This window comes from Sorex fumeus, unplaced genomic scaffold (genome assembly GCF_029834395.1).
Source record: "Sorex fumeus unplaced genomic scaffold, SorFum_2.1 ptg000043l, whole genome shotgun sequence".
In the NCBI taxonomy this organism is placed as follows: domain Eukaryota; kingdom Metazoa; phylum Chordata; class Mammalia; order Eulipotyphla; family Soricidae; genus Sorex; species Sorex fumeus.
In genome coordinates, this window is record NW_026606100.1 from 4,531,588 (window position 1) to 4,551,926 (window position 20,339).

The window sequence follows — 20,339 nt, forward strand, 5'->3', positions numbered from 1 at the left end:
CGGGGTTGGGGGCGGGGCCGGGGCGGTCGTTGTGCGCATGCGTCCTTGGCGCTGGAGCCCGAAGGAGGCGGCGGCACGTTTCCCGCCCGGCGTCGTGGGGACGCGCCGCTTGATGACGACACTTCGGCGCCGGGCGGCCGAATGGCGGCTCCCATCTCTGAGGCGGGCGACGGCGCTCTGGATCCGGCAGGTGGGTGGGCGCGGCGCGCGCGAGGCGGCCCGGCATTCGGGCTGCCTGTCAGAATCTCGGACGAAGAATTCTGCGTTCGCCCGCGAGCCCTCGGCTTCGCGCCGGGCCTCGGTGTCTCTGCTCGGGCCGGCCCGGGCGGGCGGGCGGGCCGAGGAGCCGAGGGTCGGGGCTGTGCCCCCATGCCACCTTCCCGGCGCCTCGCATACCCTGGCCCGGTGGGTGCTCGGCTTAACCTTCGTGGAGCGAGTGGGGGGAGGGAGAGGTGGCGCCTTGGGCTGGACCTGGGGGTGCGGGAGGAAAAGCCGGGGCGGGAGCCGGTACTGGCCCTGGAGCCGTGTACCCCCTCCCCCCCGCCTTCGTTTCCTAAAGGGGCCCCGATGCGCTCCGGGCTCGGGGGCGGGGTGGGGGGTCATGGGCGACTGCTCAGAGGGCGGCCCTTCGCAGTAACGCCGGCTTCTCAGCAGTTAACCTGCACCACAAGGTCCGGAAAGAGTTTGTGGCGTTGAGTTGGGGGCGGCGGGAGGAACAGGACGTGTGGGGAGGGAGAGTGAGCCTGGAAACCCGCGCGGAAGGAATAAGGGACAGGACTTAGCAGCAGATTCCCCCAGGCGAGAGCTATTGAGTAAGTGCCGAAAGGTAAAGAAAGGCAGAGTGTCTGCCTTGCATCACTCCAGCCCTCTAGGAGTGACTCCTGAGCACCGCTGGGTGTGGACCAAAAACAAAACAAACAAAAAATATCCTGCTTTACTGCATCTGCAAGGAAGACCTGATGTCTAATCAGAAATGCCTGGGATTCTGCCTTCTCAGATTGCTAGCGTCTAAACAAAGCCTGTTTCTCAGGGCTAGCAGACAGATTCAATAAAGGCAGGCACTAGGCTGGTAGGACACATGGCCTTTCCCCCAAACCCCTCCTTCTCCCCCTTCCCTGTCTAGCTGCTCGAATCCCACTGAACTTTCATTTCAAGATAGCAAGTCTTTGGGGGCAGAGTGATAGTACAGAGGGCAGGGCGCTTGCCTTGCACTCAGCTTCTTTTCCCGGCATCCCAGGAGAGTCCCCCAAGCCCCACCAGGAGTGATCCCGGAGCACAGAGCTAGGAGTAAGTTCTGCACACCACTGATTGACTCAAGCAGGATGGCGGAGTAAAGATTCTGCCTGTTTCAAACAGAGCTTGCTTCTGTTCCGGGCCTTTTCGAGTGGAGCACAGCATAGCCTTCGGTATCTCTGAGGCATCGCTGGATCAGTAGTTGCTAACTGGTCTAAAGATGAATTGGGGAGGACCTGGGAAGTGTTCCTAAGAGTGGGTGGCTGCTGTGGGCTTGGGGCTCCTCTCCAGCCCCTGACTGCCTACGTGGTCTCCTTGTTTGTGTTCAACTGCACAAACACCATTGGAGTTGCAGTCTCGGTGTGTTTCCTGGGCCCTCGAGGAGCGCCGTGCCAGGACAGCCCAGCAGCAGCTCAGTCCAGCTCTGGACACTTTCCTTTCCTAACCGGGAAGTTGCGTCCGCTCTTTTGAGGGCCCCTCCTGAGACCCCCTTCTCTGGGGAGCTGGTTTCTCAGCTCATTTGTTTTCACAAAGTACAGGTAATAAAGAGGAAATGTTCCAGTCTTTCTGATGGTGTATTCAAGTCTTGTTTCTGCTATTTACCTGCTGGGTGCTTGACCACTCCCTCTCGGCCTGCCCTTTTTTTTTCTTTTTAGCAAACTAATACAGGCTGGAGCGATAGCACAGTGGGTAGGGCGTTTGCCTTGCACGCGGCCGACATGGCCAAGCCGAGTTCGATTCCTTCGCCCCTCTCAGAGAGCCTGGCAAGCTACTGAGAGTATCTCACCTGCACGGCAAAGCCTGGCAAGCTACCTGTGACGTATTCGATATGCCAATCACAGTAACAAGTCTCACAATGTTACTGGACCCGCTCGAGCAAATTGATGAACAATGGGGTGACAGTGACAGCTAACTAATCTCATTGGGTTTAACTTGAGACTTAGTACAGAGGCAGAGGCACTACCCCAGTTCCATCTATGACACCATATGGTCTCCAAACCCCACTAGGAGTGATCCTTGTGCACTTCTGGCTATAGCCCCAAAACAAAACATGGGACTTGACTGATCTGTGTGCTGACTTGATTTTGTCTTTTTTTTTTTCACAGTGGTTTCTTAAGACAGCCATTTTTGACTCTCCAAGGGCCGACACCATGGCGTTCCCTCATTTGCAGCAGCCCAGCTTCCTGCTGGTAAGGACTAACTGCCCGCAAGCACCCCAGTCTGAGACTGTAACTGAGACGCCAACAGAGTCTTTCCTCTGACTTGAAAAACTTCTGTGGCCAGAGCATGTGCTAGAAGGAACACTGGACTTGGACTTGGGGTTGAATCCTTAGGCTCCGCTCTGCTTCTGTGTATGCAGAACTTGGGGTGGCTTGATTCAAGGACTTTTTGCACTCCTCCTCCCCAAGATGTGGAGAGGAGCAGGTAAAAGGATAAAAGTATTTTCCTGTCTTGTAACTCCTTATATGTGATGTGCCCTTATTGTAGCTGTGAAAGATGGAGGGGTGCTGCTTTGCTAATGGCAAGCTGACCGCACCCCAAGTATGAAACATCGTGCTGAGAACATAGGTGTCTGGGACGAAGGCTTCTAACTCCAGTTCTCAAAAGATGCTATTTTGGGGGTTGGTTTGGGGCACACCCAGCAGTGCTCTCGACTGTTCCTGGCTCTGTGTTCTCTGTGTTCAGAGGTGACCCTTGTGGTGCTTAAGAGACCATAGATCGTCGTGCTAGGGACTGAACTAAGTCAGTTCACTTAACCCATATACTGTCTCTTCACCCCCAGGAAGTGCTTTTTCAATATTTTAACAGTGAGGGAAAGAATATACCATTCTAGAGCTAACCTCACCCCTGGCCTGCCTTAAATAACCTTGTCCCTTCTGATTTCGAAAGCTCCACCCTGTGTTCAAGTAAATAGGGCCTTTGATTTCCATGGGCAAAAACCTTGGTGAAAATTCTGGCATTTCCTCCTGATCTCAGTGCAGTTGCTTGGGGCTCCTTTTCTCCTAATCAGACCCATATCCTATGGCCTCATGGAGATTTCCTTAGTTCTTCTCTTGAATTGTCTTTTAGACTCTCCAGACTTTGTTTTTTGGTTGGTGTTGACAACTTGACTAAACACATCTTGTTCTGTCATCACAAGATTATGAGTTCAATGGGTTTGTTTTGTACTGGGTAAAGGACATTTTGGTTAATAGGGCTTAATGACTGCAAGTAAAACTCTGTTGGGCATGTTCACACGAATGATCGTGGTGGTTTAATCATGTGTAGTCAGTCACATGAGAAGTTCACAGTTCATGTGTACACATGTAGTGAATGAGGACTCTGGTTTGTGAGGAGGGACCCACGTAATAGGGATCTTTTCCCTGCCCGGGGTTGTACAGGAAATGAGGCTGCCTAAGGACTAGTCCAGAGATCATTATATCTTAGCCTTTCCCCGTGGCATCCTTTATTTTCATTTATTTTTGTTTTTTGGGGTCACCCCGGCAATGCTTAAGGTGTTACTCCTGGCGGTACTTGGGGGACCACATGGGATGCTGGGTATCAAACTCAGGTCTCCCGCATACAAGGCAAATACCCTACCCTCTGTATTATTGCTCTGGCCCCGCATATAGCATCCTTTAAACCAATGCTTCTTAACCAGAGGTCCTGTGGAGCCAAGGATATTCCAAAGGGGGCCACAGATGCAAGATGAAGGGGCCAACTGTTAGGATGAGATGACCTCAGAAAGTAAATAAGGCAGAAAAAGGGCCACAGTTGTGAAAAGGTCAAGTAATGCTTTTTATTTATTTTTTTTTTTTCTCAGTGGTATTTGGGTTACACCGAGAGGTTCTCAGGACTTATTTCTGGCTCTGTACTCAAAGGTCACTCCTGGCAGGGCTCAGTTACCATGTGTGGTACCAGGGACTAAACCTTAGTTGACAATTTTTTTTTTTTTTTTTTTTTTTTTTTTTTGCTTTTTGGGCCACACTCAGCAATGCTCAGGGGTTACTCCTGGCTCTGCACTGAGGAATTACTCCTGTCGGTGCTTGGGGGACCTTATGGGATGCTGGGAATCGAACCCGGGTCGGCCGTGTGCAAGGCAAATGTCCTACCCGCTGTGCTATTGCTCCAGCGCCTTAGTTGACTGTGTTTAAGGCAAGTACCTTACACACTGCTCCTGCCCAAGAAACACTTCTTTCAACCACTGACAGGTGTGTCTGACAAAGTGTTGGGGATCCAAGCCAGTGTTGTTTTGTCTTTTAGCCATGCTTATTGTTTTTTGTTGTTGTTGGTTTGGTTTGGGACCATGCCTGATGATTCTGGCTATATACTGAAGGATCACTCCTGGGGGGCTCTGGGGACCACATGTGCTGCCGGGGATCAAGCTGGGATCGGCTGTATGCAAGGCAACACCCCCATACTATCTTCCCATACTGTCTTACTGGCCCTGGGGTTTCTGTCTCGATTCAAGCCAGAATATCAGTAGAAGCTGCCAAGCAAATAATGCTTGTAGTCATTTTGCTTTGCTTTTTCTTTTAGGCTAGTCTGAAAGCAGACTCTATAAATAAGCCTTTTGCACAGCGGTGCCAAGACTTGGTTAAAGTCATCGAGGATTTTCCAGCAAAGGTACAGCCCTGCTAAGGTCTCACTGTTAACATATCTCATATGCTCCTGTTTTGTTTTTTTGGGGCGGGGGGCACACCTAGTAATGCTCAGGGCTTGCTTCTGACTTTTCTGACTCGGATCTTATGTGGTACTGGGGATTGAACCTGGGGTCTGCTACAAGGCAAGCGCCCTATCCACTGGACCATCTCTCTGGCCCCTGAAAATATTATTTTACACCAGACTCAGAATCAAATAGTGTAAGAATCAAACTGGCCTAGACAAACAAGAAATAGATTCCGGAGCACATGCCATCTTTAACAGAACTCTTCTAATTAAATCTCTCCATTATGTACTAATTTATTTAACTGGCCCAGTCCTGAGGCAGTGCTGCTGGGTATAGCACACTCCTTGGGGGAAGGAGGGAGAGCCCTACTTGCGAAGACATTGCTGTGCCAGCATTCGGGGGGAAGGGGGGCCTGATCCCGGGTCTCAAGTGTGGGAGTGACCACAGAGAGTGGTCCGCAGAGGAGGGAGGCTTGCCTGGAGCCTCGTGGACACACTGTTGCAGGAGCTGCATGCCATCTTCCCATGGCTGGTGGAGAGCATTTTTGGAAGCTTGGATGGCATCCTCGTAGGCTGGAACCTTCGCTGCCTTCAGGGACGTGTGAGCCCCGTGGAGTTCAGCATTGCAATGGAGTTTCTAGACCCGGGGTAGGTAGGTCTGTCACTGAGAGGGACTGCACATTCCCTCGTCATGATTTTTGCATTTCTCAAGTCTAAGCAACGGCGCCTGATGGCTTGCAGTTTCTATACTGATCTTTGTTGGTTTTGTCTCATGTGCAGTGGCCCAATGATGAAGCTGGTGTATAAGCTTCAAGCTGAAGACTACAAATTTGACTTCCCCGTCTCCTACTTGCCTGTAAGTAGTAGTGGTGAGAACAGTGCCTGGGGCATAGGGTTCTGCCCAGTGGCTGTGGGATGGTTCATAGGGGTTTGGTGACATTGGACAGAGCCATCATGTCTGTTCAGGGCCTTAGAGGCATCACAAAACAGTAGGTCAACTTAGGGTGTAGGTTTGTTATGGGCCACTTATGTAACATTCAGGGACCCTGGGGCCACTGCCAGCATCCTTCAACCAACCATGCCAGACAGTTTAGTTTTCAGGTCTGATGCTGTGGTTCTGCTGAGCCCAGCAGTGCTGGGACCATAGAAACTCCTGCTGGTGCCTGTGGTCCTCCCCACCCCTACCCCAATGCTCCTGGGGCTTATGTACTGCCAATGCTTAAACTCGTGCCTCACACATGCGAATCATATTCTTTTTTTAGGGGGCAGGGGGTGGGTGTCAGATTTAGCTCTGCACTCAGGAATCATTCCTCACAGTGCTCAGGGGACCAATGTGTTGCCTGGAATTGAACCTGGGTCAACCATGTGCAAGGCAGACACCCTCCTTACTGGACAATCTCTGCTCCCATAAACCATATTCTTTGAGAAACCTTCTGACCCTCAAGCTTTTTTTTTTTTATGTTATTGTTGTTGTTGTTGTTTCTTCAAATGAAAAAATGCTGCTGGTGCTGAGTGTTCTTCCTGGTTGCTCCTGACCAATGGCAGGAGGGGCAGTGGGCTGGGGTCTCCCATCCTTCAGGGGCAAGTGCAGGGGTGAGACCTCCACGGGTGGGAGAAGCGAAGGCAATGGTGCGTGTTTGCGGGGAGGGTGTGAGAAGGCCTAGCTGCAATCTCTGCTCCTGGCTGACCAGTGGCAACTTCCTGAAGGGCCACACCTTCCATGGGCCATGTGCAGAGCCACCCTCAAACCGCCTTCCTCTCTACAGGGTCCTGTGAAGGCATCGATCCAGGAGCGCGTGCTTCCCGACAGCCCCCTGTTCCACAACAAGGTCCAATTCCCCACCACAGGGGGGCCGAGCCTGCACCTATCCCTCAGTATCCTTTTTCCACCTCCTGGGGCGTGGGGGATGGGGGATGGAGGAGAGGCTGGGGGAACCAGCACATAGCAGCCTGTTTGGCCCCTGACGGTGATCCTCAGATCCGTTTGAGTATTACATGTTCTTCTTCGCTTTGAGTCTCATCACTCAAAAGGTATGAGAGGAATTGTCTCTGTAGTTTGCAGGTCAGCGCCTCCTGCAATGGGGGTTCAGGTGGGCAGGGAGGGGGGCAGGTTCCCCACTCTTACAGAACACGGAGCAGCTGGGAGCCAGTCTTGGGCCTTCTCTAGCCTCTTTTCCCCTCTTCCCACCCTCCTGTCTTTCCTCCTCCACTTTTACTCTCAGGCTGCCCTTTGTGAACATGACTGATGGCGGTCAGGCCTAACAGGTCACCTGGGCTCCTGGAGCTCAGGGCGTGGGGGCTGCGTTCTGGACAGGATTAAGGGTGTAGTCAGCCCTCAGTGTGGGAGCTTTTCTCCTGGCGCTGCCGGGGTGCATCGTCCGTGCATGTGGCATTGCGCCCTGAGACAGCTGGGAGACAGCATCAGGCGGTGCTCAGAGCCATGTGTTAACACTCCTTTTCAGCCTCTCCCTGGGACCCTCCACGTCCGGACTTCAGACTGTGCCTATTTCATCCTGGTGGACAGGTACCTGTCGTGGTTCCTGCCCACAGAGGGCAGCGTGCCCCCTCCACTCTCTTCCAGCCCGGGAGGGCCGACCCCGGCCCCAGCTCCCAGGTAAGGTTCTTTGGCTGCTGTCAGGCTGGCCAGCACGCATGTTGCCTGTGCCTACCTCTGGCCATTCTGGCCTGGCCCTGCACTAGGAGTGATCTAATGAGTGAAAGTTGCTCTCAGATACACAATCATTTTTCTCAGGACCCTACATTTCTCTTGGTCTGAGACCGCCCTCCCACCCACCCCAGTTCCAGCCACTGTCACACAGATACGTACGTGCAGGGGCAGGGAGGGTTTCAGTGACCTTGTCTGAGGCACTGAGAAGCCTCACCTGAATATGGTCCAGTGGTGGGTGGTGTAGTGCCATTACCGCCTTCTTTGCACTGAGATTTTGAGTTGTTTTCTCCTGTTTGTCTGTACCTGTTCTCTCCTGGGCCCCATGGGTTAAGTGATACACCTGGTTCCCCATTGCCTCTAACTATTCCAGTCTAGTCCTAGAAGCCAATGCCACTTCCCACCCGAGCCACACTGGGGAGGGACAGTGGGGGGGGGGGAGCTCTGAGGCCTGAGCCCACAGGGCTTTGATGTTTCGCGCTTTGATTTTTCTCGTTCCCTTCTGTCTGAAGTGCCCTTCCCCCACCAGCTCTCTGCTTGATATTCCTAAAGCGTTCAGGATGCCTTTGACTTGTGCTCCTGGGCATTTCCTCAGGATCAAGCCCAATCAGGGATTGTTGGCAGGAGCACCACAGTGGTATACATACATATACATGTGTGTGCTCTTGCGTGAGTGTGTGTGTGTATGTATGTGTTTGTGCATGCATGTGTTCATTCATGTGTATACTCACACGTGTATATATTTATTGGGGATTGGGTTTCTCTGGTGCCTCAGCGGCCAATGTTGGAGGCTTCTCCCAACACTGTGCTTAGAGGTTGCTCTGGGCAGTGCTTTGGGGGGGGGGGGGTCTCGAAATCCTAGCTTCCTGCATGCCGAGCCTGTGCTCAGGGCCCTCTGAGCAGCAGCTCTTAGGGTTCATGTGCTCAGATTGGTGGTACTTGCTAGCTTGGCTGCTGGGCCAGGAGGTTGTTGATCAAGTTAAACAGACGGAAGGTCCCTGAACCTGTTAATATGGGGGACTTTGGGGGCAGGTACGCCAAGACCACATAGTTATCACTAGTGTTAGTGTCCTTTGATGATCCTCAACCGAAGCCTTTGCTTACTGGTGGTCGCCTGATGACCATTTTCTCATTACACCTCCTCTGCATGTACTCCATGAAGGAAGACTTACCCTGCTAAGTATACATGTGCATCAGTGTGCACTGGCTCCATCATGATCCCCCAGGTTTTACTCTTGTTTTTGAGGTCCTGATTGCCCCTGCCTGTGCCAGCAGGCATCAGAGATTGTTTTGGTGTCTCCCATAGGACACCAGCCATGCCCTTTGCTTCCTATGGCCTGCACCACACCAGCCTCCTGAAGCGACACATCTCTCACCAGACGTCTGTGAATGCAGACCCTGCCTCCCATGAGATCTGGAGGTCAGAAACGCTGCTCCAGGTGAGAGCCGGGCCCTCCTGAGCCTCTGAGGAGAATGGGCTCCTCAGCTGCCTTCCACCCATGGGGAGAACCCTTCCTGTCACGCGCATGGTTTGCAGAGATACCTCCTATTCTGTGGGTTACCTTTTTACTGTTGATAAAATGTCTTTTTTTGTTGTTGTTGTTGGTTTTTGGGTCACACCTGGCGATGCACAGGGGTTACTCCTGGCAGTGCTCGGGGGACCACGTGGGATGCTGGGAAACGAACCTGGGTTGGTCATGTACAAGGCAAACGCCCTATCCTCTGTGCTATCGCTCCAGCCCCCGATAATGTCTTCTTGTGGCATACTTTTTTGGTGGAAAGGGTAAGGTTGGGGGTTGGGGCCACACCCAGCAATAGTCAGGGGACCATTTGAGGTTGTGTAGATTGGAGTGGGGCCAGCAGCATGCAGGGCTGAACCCCTGAATTACCTCTCCAGCCCTACATTTTCAGTCCTCGTGAACTCCTGTCTGTTTTTGTTGTTCTTACTATTGGTTTTCTGCACTTGTGGGTCCTGACTGAGAAACAGTTGTCAAACCCAGGGTTGTGCTTTCCCTCATGCTTGCTTCTAAGAGTTTGGCAGTGTAACTCTGGGGGGCCTGAGCAGTACAGAGGGCATTTGTCTTGCACGTGGTTGGCCTGGGTTTGATCCTATATGGTCCGCTGAGCTCTGCCAGATACGGCCACTTCCCCTAAAATAAAACAAAACCTGAAACAAAAGACAGTTTAGGGGCCAGAGAGGTAGTAGAGCAGATTACGCACTTGACTTGCACACGCCTCACCTGGTTCGATACCCGATATCTCCTGTGGTCTCTGAACAAGGCCAGGAATGATACCTGAGTGCAGAGCCAGGAGTAAGCCCTGAGCATAGGCAGGTGTGGCCCCCAAAAGTAGAAACAATCCCTTCCCCCCAAAAAAACTGTAATTCTTGAGGATCAGGTCTTCGGGGCCACTGGAGGCAGATTTTATATGTGCATGAGCATAGGGTCCAGCTTTGTTCGTCTCTGTTAGCTCTCCAGTTGGCCTGTGGTATGGGTTAAAAAGACCACCATCCCCACCGAGAGATGGTGACGCCCATATTAAGTAGGTTCTTTTGCAGGTCTTTGTCGAAATGTGGCTTCACCATTATTCCTTGGAGATGTACCAAAAGCTGCAGTCCCCGCACGCCAAGGTATGTTGCCGCCATACCACCCCCATCTCATCCGGGAAGCTGCCACTTGTCCCCAGTCTCAGTTAGTTTGCAAGGACTCCTGGTGGGAGGCAGAAACCCCCCATGCCCAGGCTGGAGGCTGTCTTCTCTGGAGTCCCTTGGCCTGGAGCCCCTCCCTGCCAGCAGGAACGGATTAGGTGGTGGCGCTTCTGCCCGGGGGTGCTTTGTATGCCTCTGCCAGCAGGCCCGCCCTGCTAGCCCTGCCCTTCCCCTCCTGCATGCGCCCATGCCTGTCTCTGGGCCTCCGCTCGCTAGCCAGGCCTGTTTGGGTCTAGCTACCGAGTGGGAGTGTGGCTGCTCCCAATCCCCTGGTCCCCTTGGTTCCCCCTGGCCGCCTGCAGCCTCAGCACACAGCTTCAGCCCGCAGCTACTGTGCCTCATGTGCTGCTCACATTTCTTGCTGCCAGAAGCTTTCTGAAGAGTGAAGGATCTGGGGTTCAAGCTGAGAAGAGCAGCCTGTGGCTCTCCTGGCTCCGGAGAGACCGAGACTCAGCTCGTGCTGCAGTGCCCCTGTGGGGAGGCGAGAGGAGAAGGGAAACCGGGAACCCAATTTAGGGCGTGGGTCCAGGCTCCCGCCTGCTCCTCCCACTTCCAGGCCTGACCTGCTGCGTGTTCCTGGAGGCTGGCGTGCTGGGTCGCTTGTGTTGCAGCCCAGACCGTGGGAGCCGCTTCCCGCGGGGCATTTCTGTCTGCTCGTCCTGCCACCCTCACCGGTGCAAGGACACACTTCTGTTTCTAGCTGCACCTCTGCCAGCATGCAGGGCCTCTGCACGGCCGCTGAGTTGCCCAAGTCTGTCCTGGGACGGGCAGACCCTGAATTCCCAGTGTGCATCTCTAGCTTTGCATGTTGGCTTCCTCTTGGCCAGACCTCGAGGTGGGCGTGCTGCTGAAGACAACAGAAAACCTATGTCCCCCAGGTCCCAAGAGGGCCTGCCCTCAGCCCCCTATGGAGGCAGCAGATGATCAGAGAAGGCGGCATTCGGGCCTGAAGGGAAGGAGTCAGCCGGGGACACCCCGCATACCTGCCACCTCCCGGGCCCAGCCAGGCCTGGATACCAGCCTCCCCAGCTCATCCTCACACTGTCTTTTTCAAGCTCTGCAGAGTGGCTGCATCCAACTCTGGGGGCAGAAATTGGCCTGAAGTCCGCGACGATCATGCAGTGAAGCACGCAGGCCCTGGGGTCTGTGTGTCCCTGACTTGAAGGACATAGGCTGTGTTCCTCCTGACGCCCCCTGGTATTCCTGGGGCCCAGTGGACTGTAGGGACAGCCCCAGCCTGCGGGCACTTGCAGGGTGTTAGCTGGCCTGGCTGGCTGGGGTGGGCGCCCCTGGAGGAAGTGCTCCCTGGTCGCGCACTGAGCAGCTGCTGCCCTTGGTCTGGCCCTAAGGAGGCCGGGAAGCGCCTGCTCCTCCTGGCTGCCCTTCTGCCCCGCTGTCCTGCAGAGCCTGGCGTGCGCTTTGTCACCGCTTGGGGCGGCCTGCTTGCTGCGTGGGGCTTCTTTCTGCAGGCCTGTCTAGTGGGCGGCCCAGGGCCTGGGTGGGCAGGGCACGGTCAGGGCTGTTGCAGGGTGTCTGGAGAGGAGGGGCTCCTGGGTGAGGTGGATGGGGCTGCTCTCAGCCTCACTCCAGAGGACACCTGCCGCGGGGCGGGGGCTGTCAGGAGGGGACACTGATTAGCTCTTAGAAACTCAGTAGTTGGTGGCATTGTGCCCGTATCGAGTAGGTCAGGTTCTTCTCATGGGGAGGTCTTCTCGGGAAGGATCTCAGGGCCTTTGTCCTGAGAGTGTGTCCCAGAAAGGCCCCTGGGCCAAGGTTAGTGGAGGACGAGGAGAGTGGGGTGGCGTTCGGTCACTTGCCTTGCAGGTGGCCAACCCAGGCCCTAGAGCACAGAGCCAGGGGTGGCCCAGGTGTGGCAGACCCCAGCCGCAGGAGCAGGATGCTGGGTGAGGCCCGGGCTCTTTCTGGCGCCCAGGTCTGGGCAGGTGGAGAAGGTGCTCTCCAGGAAGGGGTTCAGTCTGGCGGCAGTGGGCGGCAGGCAGCGGCCAGCTGACCCGAGGCTGCTAGGCTGGGATGTCTGAATGGTCACTGATGTTTTTATTTTTTTGTTTTGTTTTCCTTTTGTTTACTCCCCTTCTGGGCTCTTCCTTCTTCTCACCGTTTTCTTTCTTCCCTTCCTATCCCGTGCCCCGCCCCTCCCTCCTCTCCTGCTCCCCCTGCCTCTGCCCTTCTGCATCTCCTCTCTCTGGGCTTTTGTTGTGTTGTCTCAGCTGGAGATTCTGCACTACCGACTCAGTGTCTCCAGCGCCCTCCACAGCCTCCAGGCCCTCCACGCCTACCAAGTACTGGCCTCTCCCCTCTGTTCTGTGTCCCCCTGCCCCACCCTGTGGTGAGAGCCACAGGGCAGTCAGTGCACTGGTAACGCACGGGGCTGGCTGGGGGCTGGCTGGGAGGGCTCCAAGGACTCTTACCGCCAGAGCAGGCCCGTGAGTGAGAGAAATTTCGGCATCGGCCTCCCAGCTTTGTGGGATGGAGGAGGGGAGCTGGGTGCTAGGGCACAGCTGGCCGTGGTGGCAGGTGCCTGGCCCAGCTGTTTGCCGTTGGTGGGTGTTGGAGAATTCCATGAGGGGGCTCAGTGAGCCCACTCACCCAGCAGTGCACAACTGGTATTGAACCTAGCAGGAGCCCCCCCGGGGGCACGTGTGGGTGGGGTGCTACTGTCTGCACCCCTTTGGAGGTAAGACACAGTCTATCTGGCCAAAAGGACTGGGGGCATTGGAGGCTGGTGTGGTGCCCCTCCCCCCCAAAAAAAAAACTCGGCCGTCCAGGGCTGTGCTTGCAGCCAGGAGGAGTGAGTGGGGCAGTGACTGACTCTGAGCTCACTGTCTGCTGAGATGGAGTGAGGAGCGTGGCACACAGCAGGGTCCCTGCTGCGAGGAGGGGAAAGAACGCTCCAGAAAGTTCCACCTGGACAGCAGGGTGCTGGATGGAGAGGAGGGCCCAGTCCTGTGAGAGCATGTCCCTGAGGGAGCATCTGGCTCCCATCAGCAGCAGGTGCGGGCCCTGATGGCACCAGAGGCTTCCCGTGTTCAGCCATGGTTGCTGGGGTGCGTGGCAGGGAGCCGGGTGCGCCAGAAACAGGAGGGGTGACAGAACAACGGGGCTTCCTGGTTCCCACGCAGGTGCTCCCCTGAACTGAAGCAGTCAAGGCTGTGGTCAGGCGAGGGGAAGGTGCCAGGCAGGAGCCGGGCATCAATGCCCTGCAGAGCTTGTGTTATGAACAGTTGAGGCCTGTTGTGTTTTTTTCTCCAAAGTGCTGCGAATTCACACTGTCTAAAACCTAAACAGAGAATGATCTAGAGTCCCGTGGTTCTGGTGTTTCCGTGGTGGGCAGACCTCCAGGGAAGGTGCTTAGATCTTCCAGGCTTACTAGGTCTGGGGTGCCAGGTGGCACAGACTGTGTCAACCCCCTCTTTGTCCAGTGTTTGGATCAGGCTTTTCCATCAAGATGGTTGGAACCCCTGAGAGCCGTAGCTTGGGGTGGGGAGAGCTGTGTGTTATTCGGGTACCCAGAGACAGGAGCACCATGCAATGGGCTCCTCCCCTGGTTTCCCCTTCCCACCCACTATGGTCTGGAGTTTCCCCTATGCCCCTTCACCTTCTGAGATGTGGTCCCATAGAGTCTGTGTCTCAAAAAAATCATGAGGACTAGGAGCAAAAGTTGGACTCAGGCCAAGGACATAGTTCCGGGGTAAGGCGCATGCCGTGTATTCATGCAGCCAACACCGATTCTAATCCCCAGCACCACAGATGGTCCCCTGAGCACCTCCATGTGTGGTCTTGAGAGGCTCCCAGAAGGAGCGTGCTCGTCCAGGTCTGTTAGCAGTGGAGGCGGGGCTGCCCTAGTGGGGGTGCAGTAGAAGGAAGACGTGTGTCCACCTGACAGGGGAAGCTGTGGCCCAGCAGGCTGTCTGCATACCCCCCCCCCCCCCCCGGAGGGCGGCGGGTGCACCTGGCAGGGGTGTCTGGTTTGCAGACAGGGCGGTGCAGGTCCAGACCCAGTGATGTAGGAGCCGCGCCCTCTCCTGCAGGAACCCTTCTCCCCCACAGAGGAGCATGTGCTCGTGGTGCGTCTGCTGCTGAAGCACCTGCACGCTTTCTCCAGCAGCCTGAAGCCCGAGCAGCTCTCGCCCTCTGCACACTCACACGCCACCAGCCCGCTGGAGGAGTTCAAAAGGTGTGTGGGTGCCGCTGCGCCCCTATCTTGGAGGTGGGAGGGCCCGTGTCTGCTGCTGCTTCCCTCCCAAGAGCCCTGGGTGGAGGAGCGGCCACTTTGGAGCCAGAAATTGGGGAGACAGGTCTGCTGTCTTCTTTGTCGCAGGTGACGGGGTTGGGGGTGGCATCCCAGCTGAGGTGCACATCAGGCCACACGGGGTCCTGGGATCCTCTTTTGAAGAATGGGCTTGAGCTGGGCCTAAGCACCAGGGGTGCAGCAGGGAACCATGGGACTGGCCTATGGTGTGACACCCCCTCCCCACCCACACACAGGGCTGCCATCCCCAGGTTTGTCCAGCAGAAGCTCTACCTCTTCCTGCAGCATTGCTTTGGCCACTGGCCCCTGGATGCATCCTTCAGAGCCGTAAGTGTTTGTTCCTTGTACCTCTGTGCCTTGAGCATGGTCCTGTGGGCAGGCAGGAGACTCTAAGGAGAACAAGGGGCTCCCAGGCCTCTGCTGTTGTGAGGGGTACAGGAAGAGTTCTGGACCGCCCCTCCCCCATTCCTCTGTAGTCAAGTGAAAACCCTGCGGGTGGGCACCCACACCTGGGAGCCAGACTTTGGGTCAGACCCCTTTGCTGACAGCAGGGCCTGCCTGGAACACTGCTGTCCCCCCAGGTGCTGGAGATGTGGCTGAGTTATCTCCAGCCATGGCGGTACGCCCCTGAGAAGCTGGTTCAGAGCAGCGACAGCCAGCCCCGGAGCGTGTCCGAGAGATGGTGAGCTTGTGTCCTGTCCTCTGGGGACCCTGTTCACAGTAGGTGGCCGTCTGCCCTTGTCCAGGTCTGTCACCATGTTTCCAACCCTTGGCTTTGACGCCCAAACCACCCCACAGCTCTACCTCCTAGGTGTGTGCCAGCCACTACCCCTTCGTCACCTCACACCAATCTGGGCTCCCCACTGGGGCCTGGGCAGCCCCTGCGCGTTGGAGGCTTTGGAGTACTTAGTTGTCCTCAGGGGCTCGGTCTCCCCACCTCTGTCCTGCCTCTCTGCCCACCCCAGACCTCCTTCACCACCATTCCACTCTTTCCTCTCTCATGAGTGGGTGCCTGGCAATATCAGGGCATCATGGGGGGGAGGGGTATATCTGTGGATCCCTGACACCATGCCCCACCACCAGGGCACCCTTTGTGCAGGAGAACCTACTCATGTACACTAAGCTCTTTGTGGGCTTCCTGGGCCGCGCGCTCCGCACTGACCTGGTCAGCCCCAAGAACGCGCTCATGGTGTTCCGCGTGGCCAAAGTCTTTGCCCAGCCCAACCTGGCTGAGATGATCCAGAAAGGTGAGCCCTCAACCGCAGGAGACAGTGGTCTGGGTGGGCCTCCCACAGGGCCCCGCATTCCTTGCACGGGTTGGGGAGTGTGCTGGGAGACTCGTGGTCACCACAACACCATAGGGCTGAGCGCCAGTGCCCTGCGTGCCCTTGGCATAGCAGGCGAGGCTGCACTGTGCCTGCAGGGGCCGGCCGAGCCCTGGGCTGCACCTGGGGATTTACAGCCATGCTAGCGCCCTAGACCCTGAAGTGCCTCTATCTTGACAAGCTCGGTGGGTGTTAGTTTCTCCTATGCCCCCTGCATGTGTTCCCCTTCTTTCTGGGATTGGCAGGGCGTCCTCTGGAGCTGGACCCCTGCCCTGTGCAGCCTGGGCCTTTGGGGACCTTGAGAGACAAATGATGTTTGTAATCCTTGGCAGCCGAAGCCAGACTTGTATCCTGCCCTAGGTGAGCAGCTGTTTCTGGAGCCCGAGCTTGTCATCCCCCACCGCCAGCACCGGCTCTTCACAGCGCCCACATTCACCGGGAGCTTCCTTTCATCGTGGCCCCCAACTGTCACTGACACCTCCTTCAAGGTGAAGAACCACGTCTACAGCCTGGAAGGCCAGGACTGCAAGTACACCCCAATGTTCGGGCCTGAGGTCCGGACTCTGGTGAGTGATACAGACTCCACGGGGCATTGAGCTAGGGAGACGTTTGGAGAAGGGCAGTACCCTTGCCTTTTTTTTAAAATTTCTTTACAGGTCAGCATTTGTTAGAAATTGTTCACATTTGGGGCTGTAGCACAGCAGGTAGACACTTGACTTGCGAGGGACTGACCCAGTTCAATTTGATCCCGGCATTCCATATGACCCCCCAAGACTTGCCAGGAGTGATCCCTGAGTGCAGAACGAGGCATAAGCCCTAGCACCACCAGGTGTGGCCCCCAAAGAAGATAAAACAAAGAGTTATTACAGAATGTTGCTCCTTAAAATTCATTGTCGAGGCTAGTGCGATTGTCCAGGGTTAAGGTGCTTGTCTTGCTTGTGGCTGACCTCATTTGAACACCCAAGCCCATGGTCCCCACCAAGAGTGACCCCTGAACACGGTACCCAAAATAAGCACCAAGTACTGCCAGGTGTGACCGCCAAACCAACAATGCAATAGCAGGGGTCTGGAGCTGGAGAGAGGAGTTCACACTGCACGCTGAAGGCCCAGGTTTGGTCGCTGGCACCACATGATCCCCTGAACACCACCAGAGCCAACTCCAGTGTGGCTCAATGTGACCTCTCCGGCCCTGGGTTCTCCCCTAGCGCCCCGTTACTGTGTTGGTGGCTGGTTATTGAGAGGCGACCCCCACCCCCAGCTCGTGACCCCCCCTGTCTGCCTTGCAGGTCTTACGCCTGGCTCAGCTCATCACACGGGCCAAGCAGACAGCCAAGTCCATGTCTGACCAGTGCGGAGAGTGCCACAGCAGCCACCCCTTCCTGGCCTGGCTGGGCTTGTTCTCCACCGATACCAATGGCTCCTGCCCCGCCAACGACCTGGACGAGATGGGGCAGGACAGCATCCGCAAGACGGACGAGTACCTGGAGAAGGCCCTGGAGTACCTGTGCCAGATGTTCCGAGTACACAGGGGGGCTCTCCCTTCCCCAGGGTTCTGTCCCCCGCCAGCCCTCCCAGCTCTTCTGCGGGAGACACGCCGTCCTTGCAGCCCCAGTGGTTTCCTTGTGGCCCTTGTTTGGATGGTGGGTCAGCCCAGCCCCCTCTCTGCACCCTGGGTCTGACATGGTCTCTCCTGACAGCTCAGCGAGGCCCAGCTGGCACAGCTCACCCTGGCCCTGGGGACAGCTCAGGATGAGAATGGGAAGAAGCAGCTCCCAGACTGCATTGTGGGTGAAGACGGCCTCATCCTTACGCCGCTGGGCCGCTACCAGGTCAGAGGCCCTGTCCCAGGTGGCCTCCCCCTCAGCCAGAGCGAGCACAGGTGCGCTCCTGGGCGGTCTCTGGGGTGGGGCTCGCCTGCATTTATTTGCCTCGTCCCAGATCATCAACGGACTGCGCCGGTTTGACATCGAATACCAGGGGGACTCGGAGCTGCAGCCCATCCGCAGCTATGAGATTGCCGGGCTGGTCCGCGTGCTCTTCCGCCTGTCCTCGGCCATCAACCACAGGGTGAGTGTGCGGGTGGGCGGGCGCCCCCTCCGCCCTCCACCTGGATGAGGGCACCAGCCCACACTCTGTGCTTCAGTTTGCAGGCCAGATGGCAGCCCTGTGCTCGCGAGCAGACTTTCTCGGCAGCTTCTGCCGCTACCACCTGATGGAGCCTGGGCTGGCCGACAAGCACCTGCTCAGCCCCGTGGGGAGGGCTGGGGTGACCAGCCGCGTCCGGGGCCCCAGGCTGAGTCTGCGCTTCCTGGGGAGCTACCGCACGCTCCTGTCCCTGCTGCTGACCTTCTTCGTGGCCTCTCTGTTCTGCGTCGGACCCCTGCCCTGCACCGTCATCCTGCTGCTGGGCTACCTCCTCTACGCCATGGCCATGACCCTGCTGACCGAGCGAGGCAAGCTGCACCATCTGTAAACACAGGCGGGATGCCACGAGGCCCACCTGGGCATGGGAGGCGCCCTGGCCTGAGCTGGCCCACCTGGCTCTTGTAGGCGGGTACTCCTTGATGCCCAGGCGCCGCCCAGGAGGTGGCAAAGCGAGGACGACGTGCGGTCCCAAGGAACGGCGGCGAAGAATGCAGGCACCCCACTAATTGGGGCCATGACCCTGACCCTACGCTGGGGGACCCGGGCTGAGGGGGCTTTCGAGGCCTTTCCAGCACTGCTTTCGGATTTCTCCATGGGAGCCCCAGATGTGGGCGGGCCACGCCTTCCCCCTCTGCTCCCTTCTCAGCCTTGCCGTGGATGTCTCTCCTCTCCCTGGCTGGGCCCCCTTCCAGGGAAGGATCAGAGACCCTGGGAGAATCCTGAGTCTTTAATCGGGTTCTCTGATTCCTACCTGTAAACAAAGTTTTGCTAACACCTTTGACGAAGCAAGCAAGGGTTGTGCTTTTGCAGTAATTGCAGCCCCGGGTTGGATGCCTGCCTTTGAGAACAGATCTCCCGGAGCACAGAGGCTAATTAGGAACGTCTGTCCTTGCACGTGGGTAGATCCTGCTTGCTCAAGGCGCTTCTCTCCAGTGCAGGGACTCTGCTGGCTCCCTCGGGTCACTTGTCACCCAGCACCTGTTCTAAACCAAAGATGGCCAAAAGCATTTCTTGTTATCTTCAATAAAATCAAGTGCTCGGAAGCAGTCACCTTTTCATAGTCTGCAGATACTCGGACAGCAGAGCCCTCAATCCCACAGGGTCTTTAAACCTTCATCTAACAAGTGATGGACCACAAAGAATACTCTTTGTGATTTAAAAAAAAAAAACAAAAAAATACCTTTAGTGTGGTTTCCATGGAATATTTTAAAAGAAGGTTTAAATGTTGGATTTTGTATTTTGGTGTATATTTGGAACCTGTGACCAAAAAGTAAGTCAAACTCGTAACCAGCTGTGAATGTGAATAAACCCGTTGCTGTCCCGAGCACTTGGGGCTGCAGATATGGCCCCTCACTGCGGTGGACTCAGGCAGATGGCAGCTCTAGTAGCTCTCATGGGAAACAGCTGCCCTCTGACTTGGAATCCATGCTGGGTTCCCTACAAACTGTCTTTTCAGCACGTCTGTTTGCCATCATGAAAGCTGGTCATTTCTGTGGCTTCTGGGAGCTCAAGGAGCTAGCTGTGCGAACATGAATGGAGGTCTCTACCTGTCCCGGGCATGGCAGCTGCTTGGTTCAGTTGACGGGCAGAGGAAGTTCACGTAGCCTGTAGTCCCAATACAGGCTTTGGCTAGCAGGCTCTCAAGGGTGGGGGTTACCCTGAGACCACGGTCTGGGGTCAGAGATGAGTGCCACTTCCCACAACACCCCCTTCACAGCTGCCTCATGAATGGGGAGCCTTCCTCCCCCCCTCTAGCACACTGACTCCCTGTCCCAACAGGCGCCCTTCCCTGTGCCCATGGAGAATTCCTACTTGCTGTCCCAGCCAATGGCCCATGACCAGAGCAGTACCTTCAGAAGCTGAAGGGGATGCAGCAATAGTACAGTGGGTAGGGTGCTTTCTTTGCACACAGCTGACACCGATTCTATCTTCCAGCATCTCAGGGTTCCCTGAGCAGCTCCAGAAATAATTTCTGAGTCTAAAGTCAGGGGTAACCCCTGTGTATTACTTACTGGCTGTGGTCCTTTAAAAGAAGAAAAAAGACTTGTTCTTTTGGGTGGGGGTGGGTGTCAGTCCACATCTGATGGTGCTGAGGGCTCAATCCGGCAGGACTCCAGGAGTATATGTGATGCTGGGGATTGAGCCTGCTGAGTTGGGTTGGCCACCTGCAAGCACCTACTGTACTATTTCTCTGACCCTAGTTAAGTTCTTTCTGGTCAGAGGGAAAACTAGCTGGATATACACTTAAGCGTGGAAAAAAAAAGCTGGGACTGAACAAAACAAGTGCTATGGCATGAGATGCTTTACCTGAACAAGCAGCTGAAATCCATCTGGGAAATGTGTGAT

General features: G+C 55.9%; 1 protein-coding gene across 3 annotated transcripts; it reads left to right on the plus strand.

Annotated features, from left to right (window-relative positions):
- Positions 1 to 78: 78 nt before the first annotated feature.
- SMPD4 (sphingomyelin phosphodiesterase 4) lies at positions 79 to 19,323 on the plus strand. Of its 3 annotated transcripts, none has more exons than XM_056120690.1 (20): positions 79 to 190; positions 2,340 to 2,423; positions 4,753 to 4,839; positions 5,387 to 5,529; positions 5,662 to 5,737; positions 6,648 to 6,756; positions 6,860 to 6,912; positions 7,344 to 7,495; positions 8,853 to 8,985; positions 10,104 to 10,175; positions 12,482 to 12,553; positions 14,303 to 14,448; positions 14,760 to 14,850; positions 15,105 to 15,205; positions 15,607 to 15,770; positions 16,209 to 16,414; positions 17,135 to 17,368; positions 17,546 to 17,677; positions 17,787 to 17,915; positions 17,992 to 19,302. In XM_056120690.1, the coding sequence occupies exons 1-20, from the start codon at positions 113 to 115 to the stop codon at positions 18,319 to 18,321; spliced, it is 2,592 nt and encodes an 863-aa protein (XP_055976665.1). In that variant the 5' UTR covers positions 79 to 112; the 3' UTR covers positions 18,322 to 19,302. The 3 variants fall into 3 exon arrangements, with proteins under 3 accessions (XP_055976665.1, XP_055976667.1, XP_055976666.1); XM_056120691.1 differs by lacking the exon at positions 79 to 190 and adding an exon at positions 200 to 405; XM_056120692.1 differs by lacking the exon at positions 12,482 to 12,553 and having other exon boundaries at positions 17,992 to 19,323.
- The last annotated feature ends 1,016 nt before the right edge of the window (positions 19,324 to 20,339 follow it).

What these genes read in the sequence shown, in the direction of transcription:
- SMPD4 (XM_056120690.1), top strand. Translation starts at nt 113, where the DNA reads ATGACGACACTTCGGCGCCGGGCGGCCGAATGGCGGCTCCCATCTCTG. An exon ending in GGTCAGAAACGCTGCTCCAG is followed by an intron (nt 8,986 to 10,103) that starts GTGAGAGCCGGG and finishes GTTCTTTTGCAG; the next exon opens with GTCTTTGTCGAAATGTGGCT. An exon ending in CCTCGGCCATCAACCACAGG is followed by an intron (nt 17,916 to 17,991) that starts GTGAGTGTGCGG and finishes TCTGTGCTTCAG; the next exon opens with TTTGCAGGCCAGATGGCAGC.